Source organism: Acanthisitta chloris, unplaced genomic scaffold (genome assembly GCF_000695815.1).
Source record: "Acanthisitta chloris isolate BGI_N310 unplaced genomic scaffold, ASM69581v1 scaffold5187, whole genome shotgun sequence".
NCBI lineage: Eukaryota > Metazoa > Chordata > Aves > Passeriformes > Acanthisittidae > Acanthisitta > Acanthisitta chloris.
In genome coordinates this window covers 3,994-31,926 of record NW_008680793.1, presented here as the reverse complement: position 1 = coordinate 31,926, position 27,933 = coordinate 3,994, and the positions used below count along the sequence as shown (strand labels likewise).

The 27,933-nt window shown below is 46.9% G+C and overlaps 1 protein-coding gene across 1 annotated transcript; it reads right to left on the bottom strand.

Annotated features, from left to right (window-relative positions):
* Nucleotides 1–239: 239 nt before the first annotated feature.
* On the bottom strand, nucleotides 240–26,140 carry TGM4 (transglutaminase 4). Its single transcript, XM_009077822.1, has 14 exons — nucleotides 26,125–26,140; nucleotides 9,612–9,791; nucleotides 9,372–9,478; nucleotides 8,923–9,052; nucleotides 8,154–8,272; nucleotides 6,708–6,815; nucleotides 5,974–6,148; nucleotides 5,308–5,446; nucleotides 4,947–5,050; nucleotides 3,956–4,207; nucleotides 2,959–3,303; nucleotides 1,484–1,653; nucleotides 867–1,003; nucleotides 240–381 (listed from the first exon to the last, which is right to left on the bottom strand). Exons 1-14 carry the CDS (start codon nucleotides 26,138–26,140, stop codon nucleotides 240–242), a joined length of 2,124 nt encoding a protein of 707 aa, XP_009076070.1.
* Between the last annotated feature and the right edge of the window lie 1,793 nt (nucleotides 26,141–27,933).

Below are 27,933 nucleotides of genomic sequence, written 5' to 3'. Positions count from 1 at the left end.
TTTTGGAGCCATCTTGATCGGGCAGTATCATACAACCCACTCACACAGTTAATTTTAAAAATTTTTATTGAATCACAGTTAACTGCAATCAATGCAACTGTGCCCTGTAAGTCAGTTTAATTCCCTTAGCTTAATGGCATTTTTGCTTTTTACTACAAAAGTACTATCCAGCAATCAAGGAGGCAAGAAGTTTATGAGCGATGAGACGCATTTAGCGAGGCTCTGCCAAGGCACCAATCCTACTCAGTGATCGTGATGGCCTTCTCTGTAGAGATCCCTTTGATCTGGTTTGAAATCAGCTTGGCTACCATTTTCTTCTCTCCTAGTCTTGTCGGAGTGCATATTATTTCAGACTTCATGATCCTGCCAGGCATGATATCCCTAAGAAGAAAGATAAAAAGTAGTCCCAGCATGAGTTGAGGTTCTTATTTGCTATTTTGACTATGTTTTTCACTTAAAGAAATGGCTGCTGTATGTTCCCCTTCTCCTATGGCCAACATGCAGCAAGTGGGGTCTTGCACAGTGGCACTGGCTGGTGGTCCCAGTAATCCTGAGGACCTTCCTCAGAGTTCCCCATACTGCCAAGGCACTACATCCAGCTCAGAAGGAAGCAGTTGTGTTCACACTGGCCTGGCAGCTTCATGGGATCACAGCAGGAGTGCAGGGGGAGCCCTGTCATGCTTGAATGCCCTGAGCCTGAGGTGTGGATCTTTCTGCTGTGTGGACTGTGCCCAAATGTGGCACAGTTTCGAACACAGCTGACAAAGATGGAAGATCTTACTCCAAATCCCCTAACTGCTTCTTCAACGGAAATTCAAATGAAAGAAATAGAACATGGTCATTTCTTACTGGGCTTATCTCCTTACCCCTGATCAAATGTTGTCATCTTAAATATGCCCAAGCCCTCCACCATCAGCTTGCAGTTTTCCAGGGTCACATTCAGCTTGTTCTTGAAGATGAAGGCACAGGTGAAGTCATTGTTCAGTTTGGCTGTTTCTGGCATCTGGCAGAGGAGGAATGAGAGAAACAAACCCAAAGTCAGGGGATCAGACGAGTAATAAAGATGCCAGAGCTGCTGTGAGTTTGCTCCTCACCACTAGCATATCCTTTCCACCCTCCCATGGCACCATGTGTTCTGCCCTGCCAGCTGTTTTCTCTCTGGTTTCTCAACTCGTTTGTCCTTCAGCAGGGAGAGCTGTGGGATTGGGGCTGGGACATGTACAAACTGTCCTCTTCCATCCCCTTCACTCCAGCAGCCCCTGCCTTCCCATTTTAGATGGGGCAATAAAATTTTCATTTCCTGGCTCCTTTCAACCTTCGAATAAAGGTTGAATAGCCAAGTAAAACGCCAAGGGCTGAGCATCCCAGGAGGCAGCTGTTTGGGAGATCCCTCTGGGAATGCTAACACCACCACGGTGTTACAGTGGGCAGGGCTTTAACCCTCATCCCCACCCCCCCGGTGTTGGGCTGGTTGCTCCCTCACCTGGATGGTGATGGGGGGGTACTCGAATCTCATTGACGTCTCCTTGGTGAGTTTGTCATTCGTTTCCTTGACCTCAGCAATGGCAGTGACAAGGATGAGCACTTCATCTTCCACTGAGGCCAACGTCTTCATGTACATGTCAGGTGCTATTTTCAGAGGGATCTGCATCTCTGCAGGAAAGAAAACACAACTCAATGCTTCATCACATGCCCAGGAATTGGGTGGCAAAGTTAGCTCTGGTGGCTGGTGTCCCATGGTGTGGGATGAGCTGTATTTCCTGAGACCATCCTGCTTTCTTTTCAGGGCCTAGTCCCTGTCAGGGGGAAGCCTTGGCAGGGTGAGTGGTACCTGGCACATGCAGCCTGTGGGAAGGGTGGCTGAGCCCACACCATCTCTATTGCCTAGATGAGCACTGGCTTGGGCTGACATCCAGCAGCTCGATAGCCCTCATCCCTGGCTGCCTTGGCACTCAAGAGGAGGCAGAGGAGCATGAGGTTGGGTACATCTAAGCCTGTGTCTCCTGGAGTTTCTCTGAGGCACTGCTTGCTAGAAAATTACTGGCTTTCCTTTCGCTTTGCCTGGACATCCTTCCAGTGGCTCAGAAAAGCCCCACAGCCAGCAGGGCTAGAGCCTGAGCATTGCTTTAGCTGCAAATCTTCCTGGCGTCTGGGAACAAAACCAAAAATGCCTGTTCTTTTCCCTAAATGTATGGAACTACCTTTGTATCCTACCCTGCTACATTTTGACAGCCACAGTGTAACTGTGGAAACAGTCAGCAATCACCAATAGAAAAGAAATTTTTTTTGCAAGATTGACTCATGCTTGTAATGAGCAAGGGCTGTAAATTATTCATTGCTCGTTAGTCTCTTGTGTAGCAAATTTCAGTTGCATTGCTGGAGATCAGAAATGGAACCCAGGTCACTCAAAAACACACAGTGCAGAACAGCAAAAAGTTCATGGGATAAGCCAGACAGGCAGTCACGAGGTTGAAATTTGCTTGGGTGAAGAATTCAGAAAATAACACTCACCAGCACCACCCCCACCAACACTAGACTGGCAAATACAAGGACAAAAAGAGGCTGAAATTTCCAGCCATACAAATCCTGTGAGGGACCTGATCCATACAGATGCACACAAAGCCTGCAGTGGCATCTTTAATGTTTATACAACGAGAACAGGAGGGAGATGCTCCAGCCACACCTTGTTCACACAGTGAAAACCTCTGTCTGCCCACACTGATGTATTTCTAAGCACCTCATTGAAGCTGCAGCAGGGACAGGGCCTTCATGTTTTGGCCCCAGATATGGAGGGATCCCAGTCTATAACTGAGATTCCCGAATGCAGTAACAAGGGAGGTAAGTAGCAGGCAGGCAGTTCCAGCTCTTTACAAAGTACAGAGCCATAGTGGAGCTGTTACAAACCCCAGACTGCCACAGTAAACAGTCCATAGAACACAACAAGTTTTCTGTGCTTACCAGCATTGCCTTCAAGCTTGATGGTCTGCTTGATAGTTCCAAGGTTGGCCTGAACTTTCCCAGTATAGTACTGCAGCTGGCAGGAGCCAACAAGATCAATGGTCCAGGTCCCAGGAGTAGAGGTCTTCACTGTGATGGCCAGTTCAAGGGGATTGCCAGGATGTAAAGCTTCTGTATTGGTTATCTCAATCTGGACCCCAGACTTGGTCACAGTCTCACGCAGGGTCACAGGTTTGGAGGCCATTCTATTTGCTTGCGGACCAAAAGCGTAGCTTGACCGAGGTCCAGCTATAGGGCGTATGAAGCTGTAAGCTCTTTCCATGGATTTCCTTTCCTCTTTGGAGCCTGGATGAAGAAAACAGATGGGTGATAGCTGTATTTCAGTCTCCTCACCCAGAGCCACCTTCGGTTTATTTATGCTTCTGCTGCTGAGCAGAGAGGATGTCAGGGCACCTCCAGCCTCTGTTCAGGAGACCTTCTTGGTTTATGCTACCATCAAATCTAACTTCAGCATTTTGGAGTGGAAGAATTTCCTGAAGGAGACACTTTCAGGGGATACTCTTAAATTTTTCAGCCTGATATTTTCCTGCTCCTCACCGGGAAGGGTTTAACAGTCTAGCACATGATTGGATTTGAGAACTGTGGGGAGAGAATGTGGGGAGTTTTTGTTTCTAATATGGTCTGGGGAATGGGAAAATAAAAAGAAAATGAATGAAGAAATAGAGCAAAGGTCAGTCTGATGACTAGGTTCATCACTCAGCCCATTTCTTCACTGCCTGCAAGCTTGCTCATCCCTAAAGAGCAGCCTATAGGTGTCACTGCGGGCATGAGGATGCCCAGGAGCAGCGCTGCCTTCCCCAGGTCTCCAAACCTTACACCAGGTTTGCCACCGCAGCTACTCCTGCAGGTTTCTCCTGGAGCAAATACTCATTGTGAGCAGACCTACATGGTCAGGGGTCTCCTCTTTGGCACTACATTAGAGGGTGGGGGCAGTCACCTTCAGGATACTTGTACTGCGAGGTGATGTCTTCCCTCTTGTTCTGTCCCACGGCTTTCGTGCTGATGTTCAGGCCAATGTCTTGGGTCTGTGAGCCAACCTTGATGTACTTGTCCTTGCCGTTCACCTTCTTGACAATCCAGAAGACTCTGTCAGCATTCACTTCCGCATACACGAACTTGCCATCGTAGGGCAAATACACATCTCCTTCTCGGACAGCCTTCAGCGGGCATGGACCACACTGGAAAGCACCTAGAAAGTGCATTCAATACCATATGATTTTACAAATATAAGCAGAGACTCCAGTTTTTGTTTGACGCTAAGACACATCCAGCCAGGAATCTGTGGCCATGGTAGCTGACACTTAGCAGTCTAACTCAGCAATGAACTCCAAAAGCTCTCATTTATCTCACAGCTGCTTAGGCTTTTTTATAGATGAACAAAGTCTTGTTAGAGGTTTCATGTGTTTCCCCTCACTCAAATAATTTTGAGATTAGAAAGTCATGGCTTGGTGATGGAGTCAACTGAGTCCAGACACCTGTGTTTGGTTGCCTGGCAATATCCCACTTTCTGCACTGCCTTGAGGACTAATGTTTTCTTTGCTACCTCCAAATTCCCTGAATCTGTGTAGGGAGGGTAGTCACCATTCTTGGCAGTCAGTCCTCTCATCTACCAGAACATGACTTCCATGACTTATTTGTGTTCGAACCTCTGAAATGACATTCATGTCCTTACAGCATTCTAACAAGGTTGGTCAGCCAAGAAGTGCTGTTCCTCCCATCCTAAGCTGAGATGGCAGGATATGGAGGACACCTGCTTTAGGGTGTTACTGCCCCAGTGCATGGAGGGTACATGGATATGGAGGACACCTGCTTTAGGGTGCATGGAGGGTACACGCTTTGCTGACTGCAGAGCATAGTTTTCACACAAAATGTCCCTGCCTCCCTTAGGATTTGGCTCCCTTAGAAGATCCTTTCTAGGCAAATCCTACCTTGACTTTGCTCCTGCGGGGTTGAATCAATTGCCTGCCAGCCATCAAACCCATCTGGCAGGTCTGTCCGCTTCATCCAGGCGTCATTCCACACATGGAAGTTCCTGCATGCGTTTGGGTTGAAAAGAAAAGGATTATGCTGTTACAGCCTGAAGAGTAAGGATCTCCTCCCTTAATCCTTAAGGAGGGGAAGATTTAATGGGTATTTGCACGCAACCCTGTGAAATCCCAGGCTTTCTCTCTCTTCTGGGCCACAGACCCGAAGCACTAGAGAAATTCTCAAAGGAACTTCTGGGGCTGGTAAACAGGGCACTACGAGGCAACACAGGGAATAGGAAGTGTTAGTCCCATTTGGCAGTACCAGACAGAGTCGAGGGACATCGAGTTCAGCTTTTCTCCTGCTTCATTCAGGTAAACGTCAACTCTCAGGTTCTCCTCTGTATCATGTGCCGCGTTGAAGGTACTCACGCAGCGGGTTGGGACTCCCAGGCAGCGCATGACTGCAGCACAGACAGACAGAACACAGAGTCACAAAATCACTCAGGTTGGTGGGTGCTTCTGGGGATCGTCTCATCTGACCCCTCTGCCCACCCAGGAGATCCTCTAGAGGAGATGCCCAGGACTGTGTCCAGAGGTCTTTTCAATATCTCCAAGAATGGAGACCCCACAACCTCTCTGGGCAACCTGTGCCAGTGCTTGGTCACCCTGACAGCAAAAAAAAATATTTTCCCATGTTCAGTCAGAATCTCCCATGTTTCAGATTGTGCCTATCACCTTCAGTCCTGTCACTGGGCAACACTGATAAAAGTTTGTCTCTGCCCTACTCCCTTTCATCAGGTATTTATGCATAAGGATCAGACCCCCAGAGCCTTTTCTTCTCCAGGCTGAGCAGTCCTGGCTCCCTTACACAACAGACCCTGGTCCTTACACAACAGACCCTGCCACCTGCACTGCACAGAGGCACAGTAATGTGGCTTCCTGGCACAGTAATTAGGTTGTCAGAGAAGGGAGACAGTTCACTGTTTACCTGTAGTGAGGACTCCTGCGAAGACCCAGCATTGGCCATAACGGACAGGCTTCTTTGTTTTGTAATACTGCTGCAAAATTGTGACACTCCCGATCCAATCCATAGGAGAGGTCCCACTGCTGTAATTCCCTGACCAGTTCCCCACCAGGACACCACTGTCATCGTTGAAATTAACCTATGGCCACACACACATGCAAAGGAGAAAAATACAGGGAATGAGGCTGAATGAGGCTTAGGCTCCTGGGTCTTTTCCCACACTGTGGCTTCTCAGGTGCAGCACAGCCCTGTGGCACTCAGCAAGGTTGGTGCTGTCTGGGGCCTCCCCTGGTTGGAAACCCCCCACCTGGATAACTAGAGGGAGGTGGCACTGCTGCTTGGGGAAATCAAAATGAGCTCTGCATCTTGTATCTTAAACCCCAGGGCTCCAAGAAGAATCCCACCACAAAGAGCAGTTACTTCCCCCAAAACACAACCCTTGTGTTGGCCCTGCCAATATAGCTGATGAGGAAGGACAACCACTGGGGCAGCGGCAAGTTCTGGAGATGGGGAGATGCTGTATTTTGTTTGCTTATTCCCTCCACCCAAAATGCCTCTGGTTCTTTTCTTGCAGTTTCCCAAAGGAATCTATTTCAGATGCATCCTGAAATGGTGTTTGTGGTCCCAGAGAAAGAAGAGCAAGCAAGAATGAGGAGGAAGAGGTGGAGAGGCAAAGCACTTCACCAAGAGAGGCATACCAAAGCAGACATGGCTCTGGACACATATGCAGGATCCCTTCTATTGGTCAGACTGAGTTTGCTTTTGTCCAGCAGATACATGCAGGCATCCAAGACAAATTCCTCAAACTGTTTGGGAAAGAAAATTGAGATAATTTTATATGCTACTCTAAAGTGGAATCTGCAAGTACTTGGAGGAAACTGTCTGATTAATTCTCTTTGTAAACTTCCTCTATGGTATTGAATTTTCAAGCTTCACAAAGCTGTTCTCTCCAAAGAAGGACTAAAATTAAACCCCACCTTGGAAGACAAAAGCCTGTCTCACGTGTCTTGTCAACACAACTGGAACCTGATCCAGCAATATTTACTCCTGTGAGTAGCACTAAGTCACCACCGTCATCTCCCCACAACCCTGCAAATTACTCACAAGAGTAATGAAAATTTAAGATGACTACAGATATTCAGTCTATTGACATAGGTACAAAATGAACCTTGGAAAAACAAAAGGTACATAAATGCAGATTATTACAGCAAAGATTCCCAATTAGCTATTGCTGATAATGCTCCCTGAGGTCTAATTCACAGAGGTATCAAACATCCGATTCAATGGAGCTTGGCAGAATATCAATATCAATTCTCATTGCTTAACAGCAGAATAAATATTAGGCAAGGAACAGCCCTAAGGATGATGCCCTTTGACCCTTTTTGTGTAAAGGCATCAGTGCGAGCACCTTTGCTGGGCTCTCTATATCACACAGCTTGAAATTGCAGACACATATAACAAAAGAAAACAATTAAAAAAAAAAGACAAAAGAAAAACACCCAGATTCTATGATGCTCTGTTTGGGTGCCTGTGTGCTTTCTACAGGGTGCAAATAAATCTGCTCTGGCATCCACCTCTTGTCTCTAGCCGCAGTCCGTTTGACACTCTGCTCCTCTGGAGTTATCTCAGGGGTGGCGTGGAGGAACACCCTTCCTGAGACTGTGGCTGATTGTGGCCTGCACCCAGCAGTTCACCTCGCTGGGATAACCTCTGCCAGTACTTTTACCCTTTTTATTCCCGGTCATGATGCAACAGGTAAATAACTAGACTCTTTTTTCCCTGTCAGCCCTGTCCACAGCTCATGTGCTGGCTACCAACAGCCACAGTTGCATGAGAGTGGGAATTCCCCTATGGGAATTTTTTCAACCAGAAATACTCTGTCCCCAGTTTCCACACCTTTTTCCAGGGGTCACATGATTTGATTATAAATGTGTCACTAAGCCCCATTCTCCAGCTGTGGGTGGGGAAAGCAGGTAAGCACATATATTACTCTAAGCAGGTGAGCCCTCCCAGTGAAGCTGGCATGATCATTCCAGCACTTTGAGCTACTCATGGGCTTAAACTGTGTACAGATCTGATTCACTGAAACAAATGCCAATGGGATGAATAAGGGTAACAAGGCCAATAAGACAGCTGTGTCTTACCTGCCCATAATTCCAGGGTCTATCATATATGCTGTATGCAGACCCAACATAGATGTAGCCTGTGTCGTTGAGCACATACTCCTTTCTCTGGGCCTCATTGTCCAAGAAGACAGCATCATCTGGAGAAAAAAAACCCTCAGATGTTAGGTGGTTTGCACACACACTACATCAAGTTTTCCATGGAAAACTAAACTGGCGGAACCAATGTCTGTAACATTCACACCAAATTATGACCATGTATCACTGACATGTTTTTGTTCCTATCATGGAAGAATTTCCTGTAAGACTAACCTTTATTTTCTACCTGCAGGACTATTGCTACATGATCACACTTTTATTATAACAAAAAGTTTATTTCTGAACAGTATAGTGGATTAGGTAGACAGCAGAGAGAACTGGGGAACAGATGCCAACCAACAACATATGCTTTTTTTGTCTGGTTTTGTTTTTTTGTCTTGGATTTTAAGCCAATCCAGTCCTCCTAGTTAACCTTTGTGCTGGCTCAGGGAAACAGGGGTGACACAGAGGTGCAAAGAGAGGTAGCAGAGAGATGCCTCTCTATGTCCTGGCACTGGAGAATGCTCAGTGAGGAGCTGGCTCTTTGCTATGGCCCAGCTTCCCACTGGCTCCATGAGGATACTGCTTGCAGTGTTTTAAGGGGACAAAGCAATGTATGTAGGAAAGAGATGAGGGAAAATATGAGGAAATGTTCTGCCAGGGATAATCCCTGGCAGCAGTAATTATCACCCCCAGTTGCAGGACCACTCACCTTCACACCAGGGATTGAACAAAAGGTAGATTACACCATCTTCAGGCTTGTAAGTGTTAGTCCCAGTCTTCACATTCAGTTGGTATTTTCCCACGGGAGCATTGGGTGAGCTGGTGACAGACAGTAGGCACTGAGGGGGCAACAAGGAGAGATGGCATGAGGGACCTTCATCACGGCCACAGGCATGGCATAAACATGATGCTGCAGGACTGGCATGAGCCACAGAGCTGGTGGCCATGGAGGTCCATGCAGCGAGAGAGGGGAAGGCAGTGGGATGGGGCGAATCCTGCCTGTGCATGTGGGGAGCAGTTAATTAAGCAGGGTACGGCTGCTACCCACCTAAAATTATAGAGCTAAGGGAAAGCAGGACAGGGGTATGAGGATGATTTGCCCTGTAGCTTTAAATGGGCTTGGCACTGGGCATTAAGCCCCTTGTCTGCAGGCTTTACCTCTTTGCCAGCCCTCTTGAGCATGGAGATTTTCCATCCACTGACATTCTGGTCCCTCTCTGGTTTCAGTGACATCAGGGTCCCCCTGATTTTTGTTGGATTTTCACCTGGAAGCAAACCCAAGACAATATGTGGGAGGGTTGCACTGATCTGCAATGACTGTGCAGTGCCAGGAACAGGCAGCTGGATGCTGCCGGGGCTCTCTGGCTTTCCCCAACAGACACAGAGGGTCCTGCTTACCGATGCCAAAGCGCAGTGCCAGCTTGTCGCCAGCCTTCAGCTCCCTGCTGAGGCTGACCTGCACCTGGAAGGGCTGTCCACGCCGCACCACCAGGCCCTTGATGTTGTACCCATCTGTGTGGTGCTGACGGGTGTTCTGGCTCTTGAGAAAGTCGATCCCAGTGACCTTCAGATCAGTGCCTGGAAAGACATTAGCAGAAAAGGAAAATGGAAAAAAAATGAGATTGATGGTAAATTAGTCAGTAGAAACAGTTTTCTTCTTAATGCAGCCCTGTGGGTCACCAAGATGTCTGGAGTGTCCAGTGATCTAGCACACAGAATCACATTGAGTATTGTCATAACTAATGAATGGTAAAACAGTTTTTAATACATATGTGTATACATCTGTATAAAATATAGTATAGTGTCATGTCACATAGTATAATGTTATAAGGTAATATAAAATATAAAATAAAAGGGAGAGTGTCAGCAGCATGAGGATTTCTGACCTCACCAGCATCCAGGCATCCAGCTGGCATTCCAGCACTTCCACACACCTGCAGCTGCCTGCCACATGCCCTTGGGGCTGTCTCCTCAGCAGCCAAAAGACAACAAATGGGATCTCACACCTTTGGCATTCCATGTCTGCTGGTCCACTGCCTACCCCTGCATGCTGCCAGCTGGTCAGGGGCCAGCAGCCATGAGCCAGCTCCACAGCATGCCCCAGGCCAGGAATATTGCATGCCTGCAAGTTTTGTGGTAATACTGAGAATCTTCCGAAAAAGTCTTGCTTCTTCCTCAAAGTGCAGTGGGGTCAGTGCATCTGCATCCCATCACTGCATCTGCTGCAGGGCAGCTCCACCCCCCGAGCATCTTGCACAGGAGCCTTCCAAAGGTCTTGACCACCACAGCACCCCCATGGGCAATGCCCATGATCCTGTCATGTCCCTCTCTTCCTTGTCCCTATCCGCTCAGCTGCTTTGCTGGTGGCACCATGTCAAAGACAAGGCTGTGACTGCAACTCCTGTTTCCTGCAGGTCTGTGCCATGCCAAACACATGGAGCATCAGTATTAAAAATGATTTTTTGTTAGTGCAGATATCAAAACAAGTAGTTGTAGTAGCAGTAGTAGTTGCAGCAGCAGTAGTAGTAGTAGTAGTAGCACAGACAGGTGAAGAAAGCCCTGATTGCCAAGGCACCATCAGAGGTTATGCCCCCAAGTGGCTTCCAGTTGGCACAGGGCAGCCTAAAAATTAAACCTCTCTGTTGGGACTTATGTCTTAGTGTAATTTCCCTCTGGTTAAAGACTAGCTTTATATTAGCATTGAACACATTTTTCATGATTATCAAATAATAATTAACAACAGCTTTTATTCTCCTTACAAAACAGCACACACAGTCAAGCTGGGAGTATACTGAATGTGCCAAATTCAGCTCCCCTCAACTGCTGAGATCCCTAGGGTCTCTGGGATGCCAAGGGCATGAGAAATGGGGCTCTTCAGCACACTGAAGCTGATTCTTTGTATTTCCCCCTCAAAAAATAGTACCAAATAATATCACAACAGTCACTGCTCAACCTCTTATGGAAATCTGTACATGTGAAACCTCACAAGACTTGGTTTATTTTTCCAAGGACTTGGTTTCTTCTACAGTCCCAGGAACCAAAGGAAGGTCAGAAGCCAGCTGTGCTGTAGAGATGCTGCCTGCCTGGGGGATGCTAAATGCAGGAAGCAGAGCACTATAAATTACAGTATAGTATCATATAGTAATGTATAAGATAATGTATTTAATATAATAGAACAAAAATTATTTAAAATATATTAATATTCTTTACTGTGAGGGTGGTGAGTCACTGGCATAGGCTGCCCAGAGAAGCTGTGGATCCCCTATCCCTGCAGTGTTCAAGGCCAGGTTGGATGAGGCTCTGTGCAACCTGATCTAGTGAAAGGTGTCCCTGCTCATGACAGGGGATTGGAACTAGATGATCTTTAAGGTCCAATCCACCTCAAGCCATTCTATGACTGTACTGTAATATAAAATAAGATAAATAGTATAAAACAATATTAGAAAACATGAATACCCAGAGGTCAACCTCAGACATGCTGGGCAGCAAGGGAGGGAGGTGGAGTCGTGCCGGAGCAGCCCAGGGTTGAGTAGTCAGCGGGCAAGGCCGGAGCTTGTCCCTGCTCCAGGTGGCTTGCTGCAGCATGCTTACCACAGAGCACCAGCCCCTTTCATGCCACTTGGTGTGACTTCAGCAGAGATTTGGACTCCAGCAAGAATCCCTTCCAAGTGCCTTGCTCCTATTCATTCCCAACACTGCAGCTTATTTTACAAGGCATAACATTTAAAATCACTGTCTCCCCAGCTGCCCTTTACCCCTGCAGCTCTGGACAGGTGCAGGGCTGGGAAAAGCCTCAGCACTTCATTTCCCAGTGGCTCATAACTCAGGGCTGTGGTGTAGGAGTGGAGCTCTGCGAGACACAACCCGGTGATATGCTTGAGCAAAGAGAAAGCCCTCAGTGATGATGGGGATTTGGGGGTCACTGCACTAGGCTTTGGCAGGCTGCCCAGGTGTGACAGGGAAAGCCAGAGCATGCTGGAATGTGGCTGAGCTGTATTTCTTTGGGAGCGCCTTACCTGTCATGTTCCTGCCCATTAAATATCCTCAAAGGATAAATTCCGTGTGAACAGTAGGGAGTAGCAATATCTCAAAAGCACTTCTCTCATGAGTGATTCAGATGAAGATACGGGAGAGTAAAAAAATTCAAAAGGGCTTATAGTAACTTAGAAATTAGCAAATCAAAGGAATAATTGTTGAAGGGATTAATTGCCTTGACAGATTGACACCGTACCAGGCAACCATGTTAATTTAAGTATCAACAAAAGCCATCACTAACATTGAAGAGGCTGAACTCTGCCGGTAGCTGCTGTGGCATCAGAGATGCCACATACAGGGCTGGACCCAGGGCAGGTTGAAATCAGTGTCATGTTTCCCACTGCAACCTGTGCCAGGTAGCAACTGCAGCCTTGAGTAAACTGAACTGACGACCCATGGATCCCCACCAGATTACCACCTCTTTGTATTTCTTCTTAGTAACTACATAAACCATATTTATCTTAATTGCATAACAGTTATCAGTGACAGAGCAAGTGGATTTAAAATTGACCAGTACCTTTTGTTAACCGATTTAATTTTCGAGTGATTTTGTTTGCTTACTGCATGCCAGTTGCCAACCTCAGGCTGATGTTTTGCGTAACAGGGTGTGTGTGTGTTTATGTCAAAAAATTTCACCTGGAATTAGCTGCTTAACCTCCTTCAGAAGGATGAAGAGGAAGTGTGCCTTCCTCAGCATTAGGAAATCTCCAAACACTAAAGCTGGTCAACCTTCTTCCTTACGGAAACCCTGGTGCCAAGGATGAGAAGACACCAGAAAATGGCCCTGGTGATGGCTGAGAGCTATGGAGGGATGTGGGAGTGATAGCACAGGATGGCTGTGGGAAAGAGCCCTGAATAGTCCATCCTTCCAGCATTTCTTAACTGAGGGACTGCATTTCCATCCCCTGTTTCTGGACCTCACCAATATTGCACAGAGAAAATCCACGGACAACAGCTGCCTTGGAATAGGGCCTGACAGCGCAGAGCATGGTGCCAAAGTCCTGTCTCTACTCAGCACTGCCCATCAATCCTGCTGTGTTTGTTCCTCCACAAACACACCCGTGATACCCTGTGATCCAACTGGCACAGTGTCCTGCACCAAGCAATGCCTCTGAGCGAGCCAGTGGCACACCCATCACCACATCCGAGGGGGCTCGGCCGCAGTCTGCCTGCCCTGGGCAACCCTCACCCGCTGCTTTCGGCTTCCTGCTGTGTCCTGCCCCCGGCACGGTGCCGGGCACCCACACACCCTGAGTCCGGCTGCCTGCAGGCACCTCAGCTTGCCAACAAGGAAATTAATGATTTATAGCCAAGCTGAGAATGCTGAGAATGTGCCTGCTCACGGGACAGAGGCTCGAGCTGCAAGAGGCAGACTTGGCTGTGCTCGCTCCTGGGGCAGACCAGAAGCAAACACAAAACTCGAATGCTATCAGACTTTTTTTCCTTTTTCTTTTACCAGACCAGAAGCAAACACAAAACTCGAACGCCATCAGACTTTTTTTCCTTTTTCTTTTATAGAAGGAATGTCAAGGCAGTATTTTTTATCCCCTAGTTCCATGATCTGTCACTTATGGAGCCACTTCCTATGCTAATCCGCTAGCCCCATTGCATTGCTACCTGTCTGGAGAGATGTTCAGAGCTTCAAGAGCACATGGATCACCCAGAACAAAAATGCAGACATGAGGACTTGGCACTGGTAAGGATCTGGGGCCTTGTTTTCCCTGAGGATGATGAGGTGATGTGGTTTAAAAAAGACATGATATGGATCAGAGCTTTTATACTATGCCTGGCTTCAGTGGGAAGGAGGGCTGCTCATAAGGACAGGAGGGAAGTGAGATGAGAACTGTAGTTTTTTGAGAGAGAACAAAATTTGGATACCTACATTTACTCCTGATCATTGCCCAGCCTCCAGGAAAACATTCTCTTACATCCCAGAGATGTGAGATCACATCCCAAAGATGCTGCTTTCCAAGACTTCCTAGAAAATTACAGCTCATCCACACTCAAAAGTACAGAGGTGTGAAATGGAGGGGCTCAGAGCAGTGCCAGGATACCCTTCCCCTCCTGAAGGCTGTGGAGACCTTCTCCTGACTCTGCTGCAGGCACCACCCATCCCGTGTGCACAGCTGCTCAGCTACATCCCAAACCCCAGGGGTTGAGCATTCTGCATCTGGGCTGGCCTTCAGCAGCTCATACAGGAGTGACCCAGGCACCTTTCTAGGTAGGATCTCCTGGCAACAGGGCAGGCAGGACAGCCATGGGACATAGCTCAAGCCCAAATAAATCGTCTTTATGGTTATTTTGAAACTTCTGTCAGATGGGATCAGCCAACACTAAAGAGCAATAATCTACATGATTAATTAGCCTGAAAGAAAGAAATTCTTTTCACTGTGACATGGAACCAATTTAAAAGACCTGCATTTCTTTCCCATTATCACTTCCAGAACCAGATGTCTACAGATTGATGAAAAATGATGAAAAATCAGTTGCATTTTTTAGTTGGTTTACTGATCTGTCAAAACCAGAATTTGCACAGCCAGAGCAGCGGTAGCACCAAAACTCCTTCCCCGAGGTGTCACCCACAGCAGTCAGAGGGCTGAGAACGCCTCACCTCCTCTGGAACTGCCATCCTCCCAACAGGAGACCTGCCAAACCACACATCTAACATAGCATATCAAGCATTAAAAACTTACCAGCCTTACTGCTCATGGTTCTTGTTGGTGTTTCTACCCGAGGTGCCTGTGATGCCAGCAGCTTCCAAGCTCCTGAGTAGTCTCTGCCACTTGCCTCTGAGTGTGGAGAGGTTAGACAGGCTGCCCTTTTTATCTGTCTTGCTCTGAGGTGTCACCAGGTCCATTGCCAAGGGGTGGTGTTTAGAGAAAGGAAGTTCCCAAGGGGAAAAAAAAAAGACTACAACTCCCTCTGCACATAGTCAGACCCTGAAAAACAGCGAAACTTAAATCCCGACTCACATGGAGGGTGAATTTGCACAATCAGATGACAAGTGGACAGACCCTTCACTGACAAACAGTAAAATCATGGGCTAGATGAGTAACAAGAATTCACCTATGCCCTAATATACAGGTTACCAGGACTGCAACTCCAGGGCTAACTTTATAAGGAAGCCCACAAACATTTAATCCTTAGGAAAACAGAGTTCCTTATTAGGACCAGTCTAACTTTCTTTGAAGTTAATGTGATTTTTGTCATCACATTTGGGACAGAAGCACTTGAGGCTGTGGGCTAAAATCCAGCACTTACACATGTGGGTTGGAAAGCACAAGGATCCTGGCACTGGCGCCCTCCCCATGGGGTGAGGCAGATGTCAAGGGAGATAGGCAGTGGGAGCACTGAGTGGGAAAGAGGAGAAACAGGCCATGTCCAGGAGGAGAAAGAAATGTGGTGGAACAGGAACTGTTTGCTGGCTGCTCCTTGCTGACAGCTAGTCTATGCCCTAGAGGTGGTTGGACCCCACATGTCCCACGGACACGCTGGTCCTTGGGGCAATCAAAGATGGAGAAATGAGTCTGCTTCACAGAGGGGAGAGCTGGTGGCATACAGGCCAACAGCAACATGGACACAGTGGCCAGAAGGAGATACAAACACCCAGAAATGTAGAGACGGCTCAGCTGTGGGAGCAGCTTCAGCCCACTGATGCCTCCCTTCATGGCAGCAGCCCATGGTCCATCAAGGCAGGATTCCACCTGCAAGGCTGCCACATCTAAATGTGGGATCTCCCTAACCATGATGCCCCTATGGAAGCCTTCAAAGGCACCGACTTTTCCCCATCAATTCAGGTAACTAGGTATTTACTTTAGGAGGACTGTTTCATTTGGTGCTGAAATGTCGGTATAAGCTAGGAGCTGAGTTAGCAGATGCCACCCTTTGGGCATGTCACTGCTTGCTGGCAGGTGTATGTTGGGTGTCCTTACTTGAGAGCATGACTAGCGCATCACAGGGCACTGAGGGTTCAGTACACATCTATAATCTCGCCGGACATCTGCAAGAACATCTGAACCACCAATGTTCTTAGTAGATGGAGCATCACTCACCATTCAGCACCAGACAATGTGCTGGCAACTACATATTTTACAATTGAGAAAAACATTGCAACCCTGATTTACCTTTCAGCATTGCTTTTATGCTGCATTTCCTTCCTCCTGGAGGGTGAAAGACATTTTTGTTTAAAAGCAGTATGGGATGAAGTAAAGTATATGTGGAATGTGAGTACAATAACATAAGCAATAATGCATGTAATCCGAACATTTATGATGTATCTTTCTGGTTTCCACTCGATTGTGGCAACAGAGTAATCCACTTCATTTGAAGTCACTGACAGTAGCTTCTTAATCCAAGTTCAACCTGTTTTATACATCATTCTATGCTTAGAGCCATCTTAAGTTGTGTTGAGACTAGTCCTGCAGCAAAAGCTACAGATTTTTGCAAACAGGAACAGGTTGTTGTTGGTAACACATTGCTCCAGAAAAAATTTTGTTAGGTGCGTGCTGGAGGATGAGTAGGGGAGGCAGGGCATGTATTCACCAGGGACAGTCACACTTTTAGTCCTATGGGGTTTTGCAAACGGCTGATTTCAACAGTGTGCATGTTCTGAGCCTCACTTTGAACCTCAGCGTTCAAGGAAAGATTGCAGAAGTTACGTGGGTGTGGGATCTGCCCTGCCATGAACCTACTCCATCTTGGAAGGTGGGTGACTTTTTTGGGGTTGTTTTGGTGGTTCTGGCTTTGGGGTTTTGGGGGATTTTATTTTTTTCTGGGATTTTTTGTTTTGTTTTGTCAGCAGACTAACGTCTACCATGTGGTTCTCCTTTTGCTTTGTGCAACTGCTGTTCTTGCCTGCTCCCATTTATCTCTTTCTATGCACTAGTAGTATCTCAATTCAACAAAACTAAACTTGGCACATGGTACAACACTCCTACATGACCTTCTGCCTCTGCCTTGTACAAGCTTGCCCTGGAAAGGCCATTGAACTCTTAATACTCTCCAAAACAGTTGTTGGCAAGGTCTGAGAAAATGAATTTCAATTTAAACTACAGGAATGTTTTTAAAAGACATGGTTTCAACTTCTTTCATGTTGTCACCGTGTGATCTTTGTCTTCTTACAGGCAAAACTCCTTTAGTCTTTGCTGGTTAGAGCAAAGCCCTTTTTAATTTTATTTTTTTCCCCCAAACAGTTGTAACAGTAAATCTCTGTCTCATTAAAGTGTATTCTTCTAATTAACTGAAGCAGGAGATTTTTTTTCCCCCAGGCAATTTCCCTACTACCAGTAACTTTGGGGACTCACTTCCCAGCTTGCAAAATCAGACAACAGAGGTGATCAGCCTTATCTGCATTTACCTGTTGCAAGGTCACCTTATTACCTGGCATAAGAAGGTAACAAAATGCAAGCAAATAAAACAGAACTCCCAAGTGACTGCTCCCCTATTTATAAACTTGCCCTTTGTCTCAGGTTTTGTTGATTTTGTGTATCAAAAATGACAAAACAAACCAAACTTCCAGACCATGACCACAGGTATTGATGCCAAGTAGGAAAGATAAAATGCAACCTAATCCTTAGATTTACATTTTTATTCATTTGCAACCCCATATCCAGTTATGGAGAAAGTGGCTTTTATAATAGCTATGTATGGACCTACATTTATTATGAACACCTGAGGCTTCAAGTTGCTTGTGTTTGGTCTTTTTTTTTCCTATGTCCAATCAGAGTAAGACTCAAAACAAGAACCAGATTAAAGCACCACAGGTTTCCTTTTCAGCGCTCTGGAAAGGTGAACTCATCCTCCCAGCCCCCCCACAGAGTTGCTCTGAGGTGTCAGAAGGTGAATGGTACATCTACCAAGGTACACGCAGACATGGACTGTGTCTAGGTCCTGACAGGCACCATGGTGAGATGATGTCTTCCACTGAACACAGCAGGACTGCTTCCACATGTACCACCTAGTGCGTGTTGAATCCTTCCTGAATCGTAGCCTAGGGAACAATAAGTAATTAGAAGTCTTGGGGGGATAGAAAAAAGCACAGATGGAGAACAGCTGAGGATCTGGTCCATCTCTTTTGAGCTGGACCTGATTTGAGGTGCTAGGTTGGTCCTTCCCTCATCATTTCACTAAGATTGTATCTCAGTCTTTAGGAATGTCCTAGTAGGGAGATGCATCACATCCAGGTAATGATCTTGACATGCCAGTGCTGCTGTTTCTCTGGAAGGAGCATTGATTTGATCACTTCACACTCACATACACCAATCACGGGTCATGACAGTGACCTGTGCCCCAGGGCATCCCAGCAGGCAGATACTCTTCTAATCTTACATGAGCCAACTTGTAGCAGGCATTTGGACGTCAGGGGTTGATGTAAGATGGCCAAGCCCAGATCTTAACTGATTTCAAGTCATCTGGGCCCAGCTCCCTAGTAATGACTTTCTCACAGGCAAATACCAGAGAAGTGATTGATGCCGATATAATTATTACGGAAATTCCATTATTTCACAGAACCATAAAAACATAGAATCTCCTGAGCTGGAAGGGACCAACAAGGGCCATCGACGTCCAACTCCTTCCTTATCACTGAACATTGAAAGAGGGTTTTTGGATCTAGAGTTAAGGATATAGGTGACTGGCTTTGGCCATTTACCTACAGAAGGAATGAAAAACATATCACTCTGTACCCAACCCAGCACCACCCAAGGACTCTGCTCCTGAAGAAGATCAGAGACCATAACGACATATATATCAAACGTAGGCTTACAGCTACTCTGGCAAAATGCTCTTGTGTAGTGTTTTCCATGCTCTGATAGAGACATCCTGTAGGCATCACAGAAAATTGAGGGTTTTGGTCTTTGAAAAAATATAGAGCTGCTTTAAGAGCAAACCAAAATGCTATGATGTCAAAATATGTTTTTAATGGCAATTTTTCAAGATCTCTTCCCTAGCTGAGAGGCAAAAGATAAAACTGCAATATCAGTCTAGATACATGAAGCAATGATGTGCCACAGTTGAACTTTGAATGAATATCAGTGCTATGACTGCTTGACCCTCCACTCTGGTACAACTGTCATGCTAGAAACACCGGAGTACGCATGCTCTAGAGCTGAGACGTTATGTATTAGTCTAAAATGACTCAGGATAAGGTACTTCTGCTTCCCAGCAAAACACTTCTGAATTTTGTGCAAGAAATTACCAAGAAAACCTCCCTCATGTCAACTTTTTCCAGACAGCAGCTTTTTAAAAATAGTATTGCCTGCTTTTTGAACCTGAGGAGGCAATCAGCCTCTGCGGCTTCCTGAGGGCAGGAGTTCCTGGGCCAAATGATACACTGCAGGAAGAGGAAGCTCCTCTGGCTCTGAAGCTGCTGGTTGCTGGCTTCCCTTGCTGCCCCCATCCTTGTGGCAGAGGAGACATCGACAGCTATCCCAGCTTACTTTCTCCATGTAACTCATTGTCTTCTCAGCCCCTATTACAAATCACCACCACCTCTTTTCCACTCTGAACTGCCCTAGCCTGCTAACTCTCTCCTCCCACCTTTGTCCCACTCCATCAGGAACCTGAGATGGGGAGAAGGACCCCCCTCACCATTCCATCCTGTAACCTGCAGTGTGTGTTTGGAAAGGGTCCAACGGGGTGGGTGCAGTTACTCCAGGGCTGTATCCACCCTACTGCCACTGACCCATGAACTTGCTTGCATGTATGACCACACTGAGTGATTGCAGTGTGAACACATATCTACAGCCTACACCTAAAGCAAACAATATGAAAAGGTACGAGGAAAAATAAAGCAAAAGAGGGATGCAAAAAATAAATGGTAAGGGCAAGGAAATCAACAGCACAAATATTGAATCAGGGATAAAATAGTTTATCCATGTATTAAAAACAGCTCCAGCGAACAAGGAAAATACTGACAGAATACCTTCCCACCTACAGGATATGTGTTTGGTTGCAAATATCTAAGTGAGAAAACAGAAACTTGCATGCCAGTGTCTTCGAGTAACATTTCTTTTTGCTGGGGTGGTGTATCAGCTTCTCCCATCTGTCTGTGTGGGTGTGTGTGTCTATATACATCTAGATGTACACGATCTACAGCCTACAGGTCACATTATGCCCACACTGCATTCCCACCAGTCAGCACTGCGAACGAAATCATCATGTGGTGGGGAGAACCTTCCTAGGCCAAGATTTGCAGGAAGGAGCTGATCCAGTGCAGCGCTGGGGATCTGGCTCATGCGTAATGTGCCGGAACAGGCTGAACTCATGACAGATGTAAAGGTTTTGGCCCACCCTGGGACATGTGGCTGTCATGTATGGTAGTGTCGTTAGTATAGCGGCTCTGACTGAGGGCAGGGATCTGTGGCTGCCCTGAAAAGCATCCAAGCTGACATACTCCCATCCACCCCTCAGCACAGCATCCAGGGTGTTGTCCTTCACAGCAGCACATGATGCTCTCATCTTGGCAGGCATTTGGAGTAGCTCCATGCCTACCAGGGTTTTCTAGGAAGCATTTTCATGCAGCACTGTGTCCTGGCAGAATCACGCTTGTGAGTTGTGCAACTCTGGAGTATCCTGGAGGGAACATGCCATTTAAAATACCTCCTCTCTGGATGAGCAAACAGTTGACCGGCAATGGAAAATGTGGCATTTGTAATGCCTCATCCTTCCCTGGGGCACTGCTCCTTTCTCCCTAAGTGTTGCCTTGTCTTACTGAAAGCAATTAGGATTGAAGCCCTGGCAGATGTTTACACGTTTCACAGGTCACAGTGCCAAGCAGAGCTGTCCAACCTTATCTCTTCCTGCAAAAAGAGAGATGCTCTGCTTGTGTCAGGGGAGGACCCGAGCTGCCCACGTGGCCAAGTCCCAGCCCCAGCTCCCACAGGCAGGATGAAGCCATGACTTGTACTGACCTCTGAGCCAAGTGAGACTGAGCAACACATTCAAAATGTATGTCTTTTCCAAAAAGCGCTGGTTTCATCTGCCACGCCCCACTTACTACCACTCTTTCCAGCCCTTCCCTCTCATTTCTGTTGTCATGGATTTATCCCCCAGGGTGCAGTGGAGCCTCTGCATCGTGCAAGACCAGCACAGGGCTGAGCAGGGTGTGCATCATCCCCCCCTGCAAAACAGGAGCAGAAGGCCCCACCCAGGCACTCCCCAGGCTTTAACCCAGAACCAGCAACCCCTCAGGACTTCAAGGGCATGCAGGGAGCTGCCATTTCTATGTTGCCTCTGTAACACCTTTCCAAGCACGTCAGCCACTAAGATGATCAGCCTGAGCCTCCCTGTCTCCAACCAGCCTACATCCCTCAGCCTCTCCTTATAGGCCCCTGCTGTCTTGGTATCTTGAGCCACATCAGTTTCCCAACACCCCTCTTGAACTGGAGGGTCCAGTGCTGGAAACAACACTCCAAGTAAGGCCATTTATTATGTCAGCACCACCAGGCTGCCCCTGCTCAACCTCCAGTGCTTCCTCTTCGCCTTGCCCATGGCCCAGGACCCCATTTCAGATTTTACAAGCAAGTCATTGACCTTTGTTTTTTGGTCTTAAAAGTATCTAGAAAGAGACTTCCCTTAGAAAGGGCACTGAAACTCCCAGCCGAGCAACCATGTACTGCCTGAAGCTAGAAGGTGTTGTCTTACAGTCTAAAATACTTTGTTCCTTCATCAGAACCACATTTTCAGGAATGTGGTCTTCTTCAACCCTTTGCGTTAAAAAATCACATGGTGCATGCAACACTCCATAACTAGACTTTTAGGGGCAAACCTTTTGTTCTCCTGAGAAGGCTTTTACCACTGACATGAGCTGACCCCAGATTTTTCTCTGAGACCAAGTGGGCTGCAGGCACCATGACACGTACCGTGGATGAGTGCCCACCCTGCGTAATTCCCCTCTGCAATTCTCAGACACCCAAAACGAAGGTTTGCTGCTGTTGCTCTTCTGCAGAAGGTGAGCAGAGCATTTGGCATCCTGAACATGTCAGGATTAGTACCAGTTTATTCCTAACTTCATGTCTTTTCTTTGCCAGATAAGGTCAAAGCCATGGCACCATTCTTGTAGTGTGTTGCATCACTATGACTTCCTTCTTTGAAAATACCCCACTGCTTGCAAGTTCGTGGAATTATGTGTTGCAATCAACATTTACAGTCTCTGAAGGGTCAACAGAGGGCACTGAATCCAGTTCCCTGAAAATTTTAAATATACTAAACTTGGTAGAACAATCTACCAATTTATCACATCTACTTCTACACTACTTATCACTTGGGCAAACATACCAACCTTCAAGTTTTTCCAATATATGCTCTGACTGAGATGCTGTACAAACCTTCCAAGTTTCAGTGACTCCTTGTTAATGGCAATAGGGATATTTTTAATTTTTAAGGTGCACTTCCTTATCTAATCAGTCAAATTATGCTTTAAGATTCAGCTGAAACTATAACTTCATTTGGCTTTCTTCCTTGTAAAGGTATACCCAGGTATTATTTACCTTAGAATACAATAGCCTTGGACATTGTTTATACAACACATTTCTCAAACGCTTCCCACCATTAATTCAAGAACACTTATTTCAATCTCTATGGGCGTCATTGTGAGCCTTCCTGTTAACCATGCACCTGCTTCTTCTACTGTTTAAAGCGTGACACGGTACAGACTTGCAGAAGAAAAGATGAACAAGATACTGAAAAATCAGGATTGTGTTTATGAATGAGAAGGTGAAGGGACGACTCATTACAGCCAGCACTTGGGAGGTAAGAGAATCACAGAACAGTTAAGCTCATCTATCTGTCTTTGCCATGGGCAGGGACACTTCCCACTAGACCAGGCTGCTCAAAACCCCATCCAACCTGACTGTGAACATTGCCAGGGATGGGGCATCTGCAACTTCCCTGGGCAACCTGTTTCAGTGCATCACCGCCCTCACAGAAAAAAACTTTTTTCATGTATCTAAGCTAAGTTTCCCCTCCTTCAGTCTGAACCCATTACTCCTTGTCCTATCACTACAGTTCCCAATAAAGAGGAGTCCCTCTCTGGCTCCCTTGCAGGCCCCCTCCAGACACTGTAAGGCTCCGGTACAGTCTCCATGCAACCTTCTCTTCTCCAGGCTGAACAGCTCCAACTTTCTCAGCCTGTCTTCATAGTGGAGATGCTCTAGTCCCCTGATAACTTCGTGGCCTCCTCTGGACTTGCTCCAACAGTTCCATGTCCTTCTTATGTTAGGGAAACCAGAACTGTATGCACAGCTCCAGGAGGGATCTCACAAGAGCAGAGTAGAGGGGGAGAATCACCTCCTCCTTCAACCTGATGGCCACACTCCTTTTGATGCAGCCCAGCATGTGGTTGGCTTTCTGGGCTGCAAGCACATACTGCCAGCTCAAGTCAAGTTTTTTGTCAACCATCATCCCTAAGTCCTTCTCCACAGGGCTGCTCTCAAGCTTCTCTGCCCAACTTGTAAGTGTGCCTGGGATCAAATCCACGTCTCTCCAATTTAGAGACGAGGATGTCGTGCAGGACAGTGTCTAATGCTTTGCACAAGTCCAGGTAGATACTGCCAGTTGCTTTGCCCCTGTCCACCAATGCTGCAGATTCACCACTGCAAAAAAATAAAAGTATTTTTGTGAGATGTGTAAGCAAACATGTATTTTGCAGAAATGTGCCCAAGACTCTCTTCTAAAGATGCCTCACCTCAAGTGTGCAAAAACTCCATGTAAACACATTACTGTAATTCCCACATATGTGTGACTCACCTTCTGCCCTGGTAAACCAAGGTCTTTATAGCTGGCCATGACCTTCAGCCACCCTACAAGGTCCACCACATCTGATCTACTGACTCATGAAACACAGCTCACTCTTTAGTCTCACATTGCTTTTTGGTGTGTGTGTGGTCTAAAATATCTGCAAATAATAAAATTCAGCCACTGAGCTTTGGACGTTGTTTTATTTTGGAAATGCTGGCACCGCTTTTTGAGATGATCACACATGAACCGTTTACCAGAAGGACGCCTCTTTGCCATGCAGTGATTACAACCCTCCTTGCACCCCTGGCCCCACCAGCAGACATGGGCCAAACCCTGTGTACACAGATCATGAGGATTCGCCATAAAACGCACCCTGCTTGGCAATCTTTCCTTCCCATGGGAACTGGAGGAAAATTCCCTTCCACTCCCACCTTCAAGCATTTATGACAGAACTTACAGCCCTACTTTACGTTTATCTGCCTTAAAGACGAACATCATGAAGTAAAACACTGGTCACACCTTCTGCACATGAGCAAACACCTCCTAAACCTTGACCTCCAGCAATTATGGTAATAAAAGAAGTATCAGTTTTGAGATAATCCATGTTAAAAACTTTCAAAAAAGGTTTGTTAGGAGGAGGGGAAACAGCCAAAATAACCAGAGCATGTTGCCCTTCTACTGCTGGCCACCTTCGGGCTTACAGCCGGTTTAGAGTTAACAAGGGCAAATAAATCAGGCTTGCAGCCTTCATTAATTTTGCATCATGTACAAAGATTGAAGGAGACGTGATGCACTTAGAAATGCATAGTTCCTGATTGTCATGTCTGGAGAGCTATGAGGGATGCGGGGCCACTGTATCAAGTCCCAGCTTCCCAGGCAGCTGGCTGACTGCTGCTACCCAAGAGTTCCCCAGGTGCAAAGACCCATGTAGGTAAGGAGGAAAGGCACTCAGAGCACTCTGCTCTCTTCCCCACCACATAAGCAGCTCCTCTCTTTGAGGGGAATACTAAAGAGAAAACTGAGGGGAAAGGCAAAGGTTTTGTCCCTCTTGGGACATGGCTGACAGATGTGGGGAGCTAAGATGGACTCCTGAAGCAGGGGGTTTAGAGCCAACAGCTCTTGGCCTCTTCTGGGGACACTGACTTTTCTTCTTTCTGATACAATGATGAAAAAGGCATGAACCCAACTCCAGTGGCACTTCCATCCATGTCTATTTTACGCTCCTGCCTGACATGGCACAGATCTGCCAGTCATGATAGACCCGACAGGTTCTGATATGAGGCTCACAGAAATGTGTCCTTAGGTTTTCTGCACATGCCAAAACCATGACTCACTTTCTGTCGTTGCAAGAAGACAGAGACAACCTGGCAAGCCCAGAGTAAACAAGTAATATCACCAGCATGATGCATAGATTTATAGCATCATTGTATTTCTCAATTAGGATTCCAACTAAAGAATTTCCAAGGGAAAAATCAAGATGTGGGCAGGGAAATTAAACAGATACCTTACAAATGATGATTCGTAACACATTCACTGTGTTGACACCTAAACATGGAGTAATCACTGATGCAAAATTTAGCAGGTATGTGGATACCAATGATCTGGTTGATCACATCACATGAATGAGAATCAGCATGATGCAGATGTGTAAGAAAAACATTGAGAAACTCCATTTTCTAAACGTTAAAGCAATTGTCAACTTAAGTGGGGATGAGGGATGTGTTGAACATGGACACTCCTAGTGAAAACAGCTGACTGTTCACATGCTGCCTGCTGCATTGTGCCAGAATTACAGTTTGACCTACACACCGCAGGAATGGTGATCAAAACCCCATCTTGTTTAAGGATTGAGCACCAGCCTTACAGTGAGTAACATGTCAGGAATGGGTAAGTGAAAATTAAAGGTGTCAGATACAAATGGCAAGTTAAAAGGTCTATGTGACTGATAGAGGAAGCTGTAGGAATTATGGAAAGGCTCCACAGCCTTCCTGGCAGAGGCAGGCATGAAGTCATTTCAAGAGACAGACAGGAAAGTCAGGAACAACAGAACAGAAATATCAGCTGCCTTCAGCATCTAATTCTGACTGCTCTTCTATTTTGAGATACGTTCCTTTATGGGAAAGTACCGATACACACGTACCTTCCACAGCCACCATGTTTACTTTCAGCATTCCCCAAACTGGGAAAGCTCCACAGCTGCAGGGTGTGAAGAGGAGGAGCAGCTGATAAGTCTCCTGCCCTGATTTTCACAATACTGACTCAGAGTGGACCAGCTCCCTCCGAGGCTGTCACTGCCACCACACCACTGCCAACCTGTCAGGAAAGATGCAACCAATGTGACTTTGCAAGTCATCAGATCAGCAGGTGAGCAGAGGTTAGCAGGTCTATGGCCAACGTGTTCAAAGGCCAATGGGGACTGGGAATGCCATCATGACTGGCATGGCACTGTGGCCCCTCCAGCAGCCATCAGTCTTCCTTCTTCTCCGCTGGGAGCTCCACCAGCTGGGGTGCAGCTGTGTGCAGCAGCATGAGCCCACAGAGTGTCATGGCAAGGCCGACCCACCACAGGGGGGTCCACGTCTCCTCGAAGAGCAGTTTGCCCAGGATGGCCTGAAGGAAAAGACAAACACAAAGCTTTACTGGGCTGAGCTGCCCCAAAGCCTCCTGTGCTGCCAGAGATGCAAGGACTTCTACACGGAGAGACAGCCCTGGAAAAAACCTGCTTGAGGAAACTCCTGCTGGGATGACCAACAGAAATGGCTGCTGCAGGTGATGTCAAAGTTGACCAACTCTATCATCCAACCTGGAAGCACAGCTGTATTGTGGTTCCAAAGCAGGATTTTGGCAGATGCGCATGTGCTTTGCTACCTTCCCGGCACTTCTTGGGAGCCAAATCTCCCTTTGACTGGCCAACTCCAGTTGACTAAGAAAGGGCCTCACTGACTTGGATGTTGGACACCACCACGAGCTGGCTGCCAGCTGGAGCACAGAAACAAGGTGGATTGCTGCCAAGAGTGAAAATCAAGCAGAAAAAACCTGTGTGTCAAAGATGCTCTTGCTGTCACTAGAAGTGATGCATCTTCACACCCAGCTAGGGTGGCTCTGGCTTGTCACAGGTGCGGTGTTACAAAGGAAAAGCAAAACAAAGGAAAGCTTCTGGCTCTCACTGGCAATTAAAAAAGTTCAGTGAACTGTTCAGCTGCTGCAAGGCATTGTGCTGGGCAGCAGCGTCCTTCCTCCTGCACCACCCAGAAGAGTTCTGCCACCTCTGCTGTGAACTATCAGACCAGCTGAGGCCTGATACAATCATTTCACACCTGTAACTCTCTCTCTGTGCCCAGCGATACTGGTTGTGCTGGGAGATGAGCTATGACCAGTTGCATCCAGTGTGAGTGCTCTCACATGACTGTGCTTCTCAGGCTTCAGTGCCTGGGAAAGGAAACTACTCACCGAAGAGATGAAGTTGGAGGCTGTTGTCGTCACAGAGGCAGCAGCTGAGGAGGAGGAGAGTCGCAGGGCTTTTGCAAAGACTGTCCACATCACTGCATTGCATGCAAACACCAAGCCAACACAGCTGATGCGAAGCAGCACTGGCAGCTGTAGGACAAAACAGAAAATCACATGTATTTTCACCCACCACTCATTCAGCCTTACTAATTCATGGGCACTTTGGAGCCAAACGCAGGTGCAGGCTTTTGAAGCTGAATTACAGCTGCTATTACATGGAATGAATGAATTAAATTGCAGAAGGAAACTGAAGTGAGGAAACAGTCCTGGATAGGGTGTAAGCCTGGCATGCCCTGCTGTGAGTCCAGCCTCAGACTAGAGGCTGCGAAGTACCAGGGTAATGTGCAGCAGTTGCCATGCCAGAAGCCAAACTCCAGAAAGCTCTCCAGCCCATGACATGGTGCACATGCAATGCAGGAAAATGCCCTTCATTTATCACCTG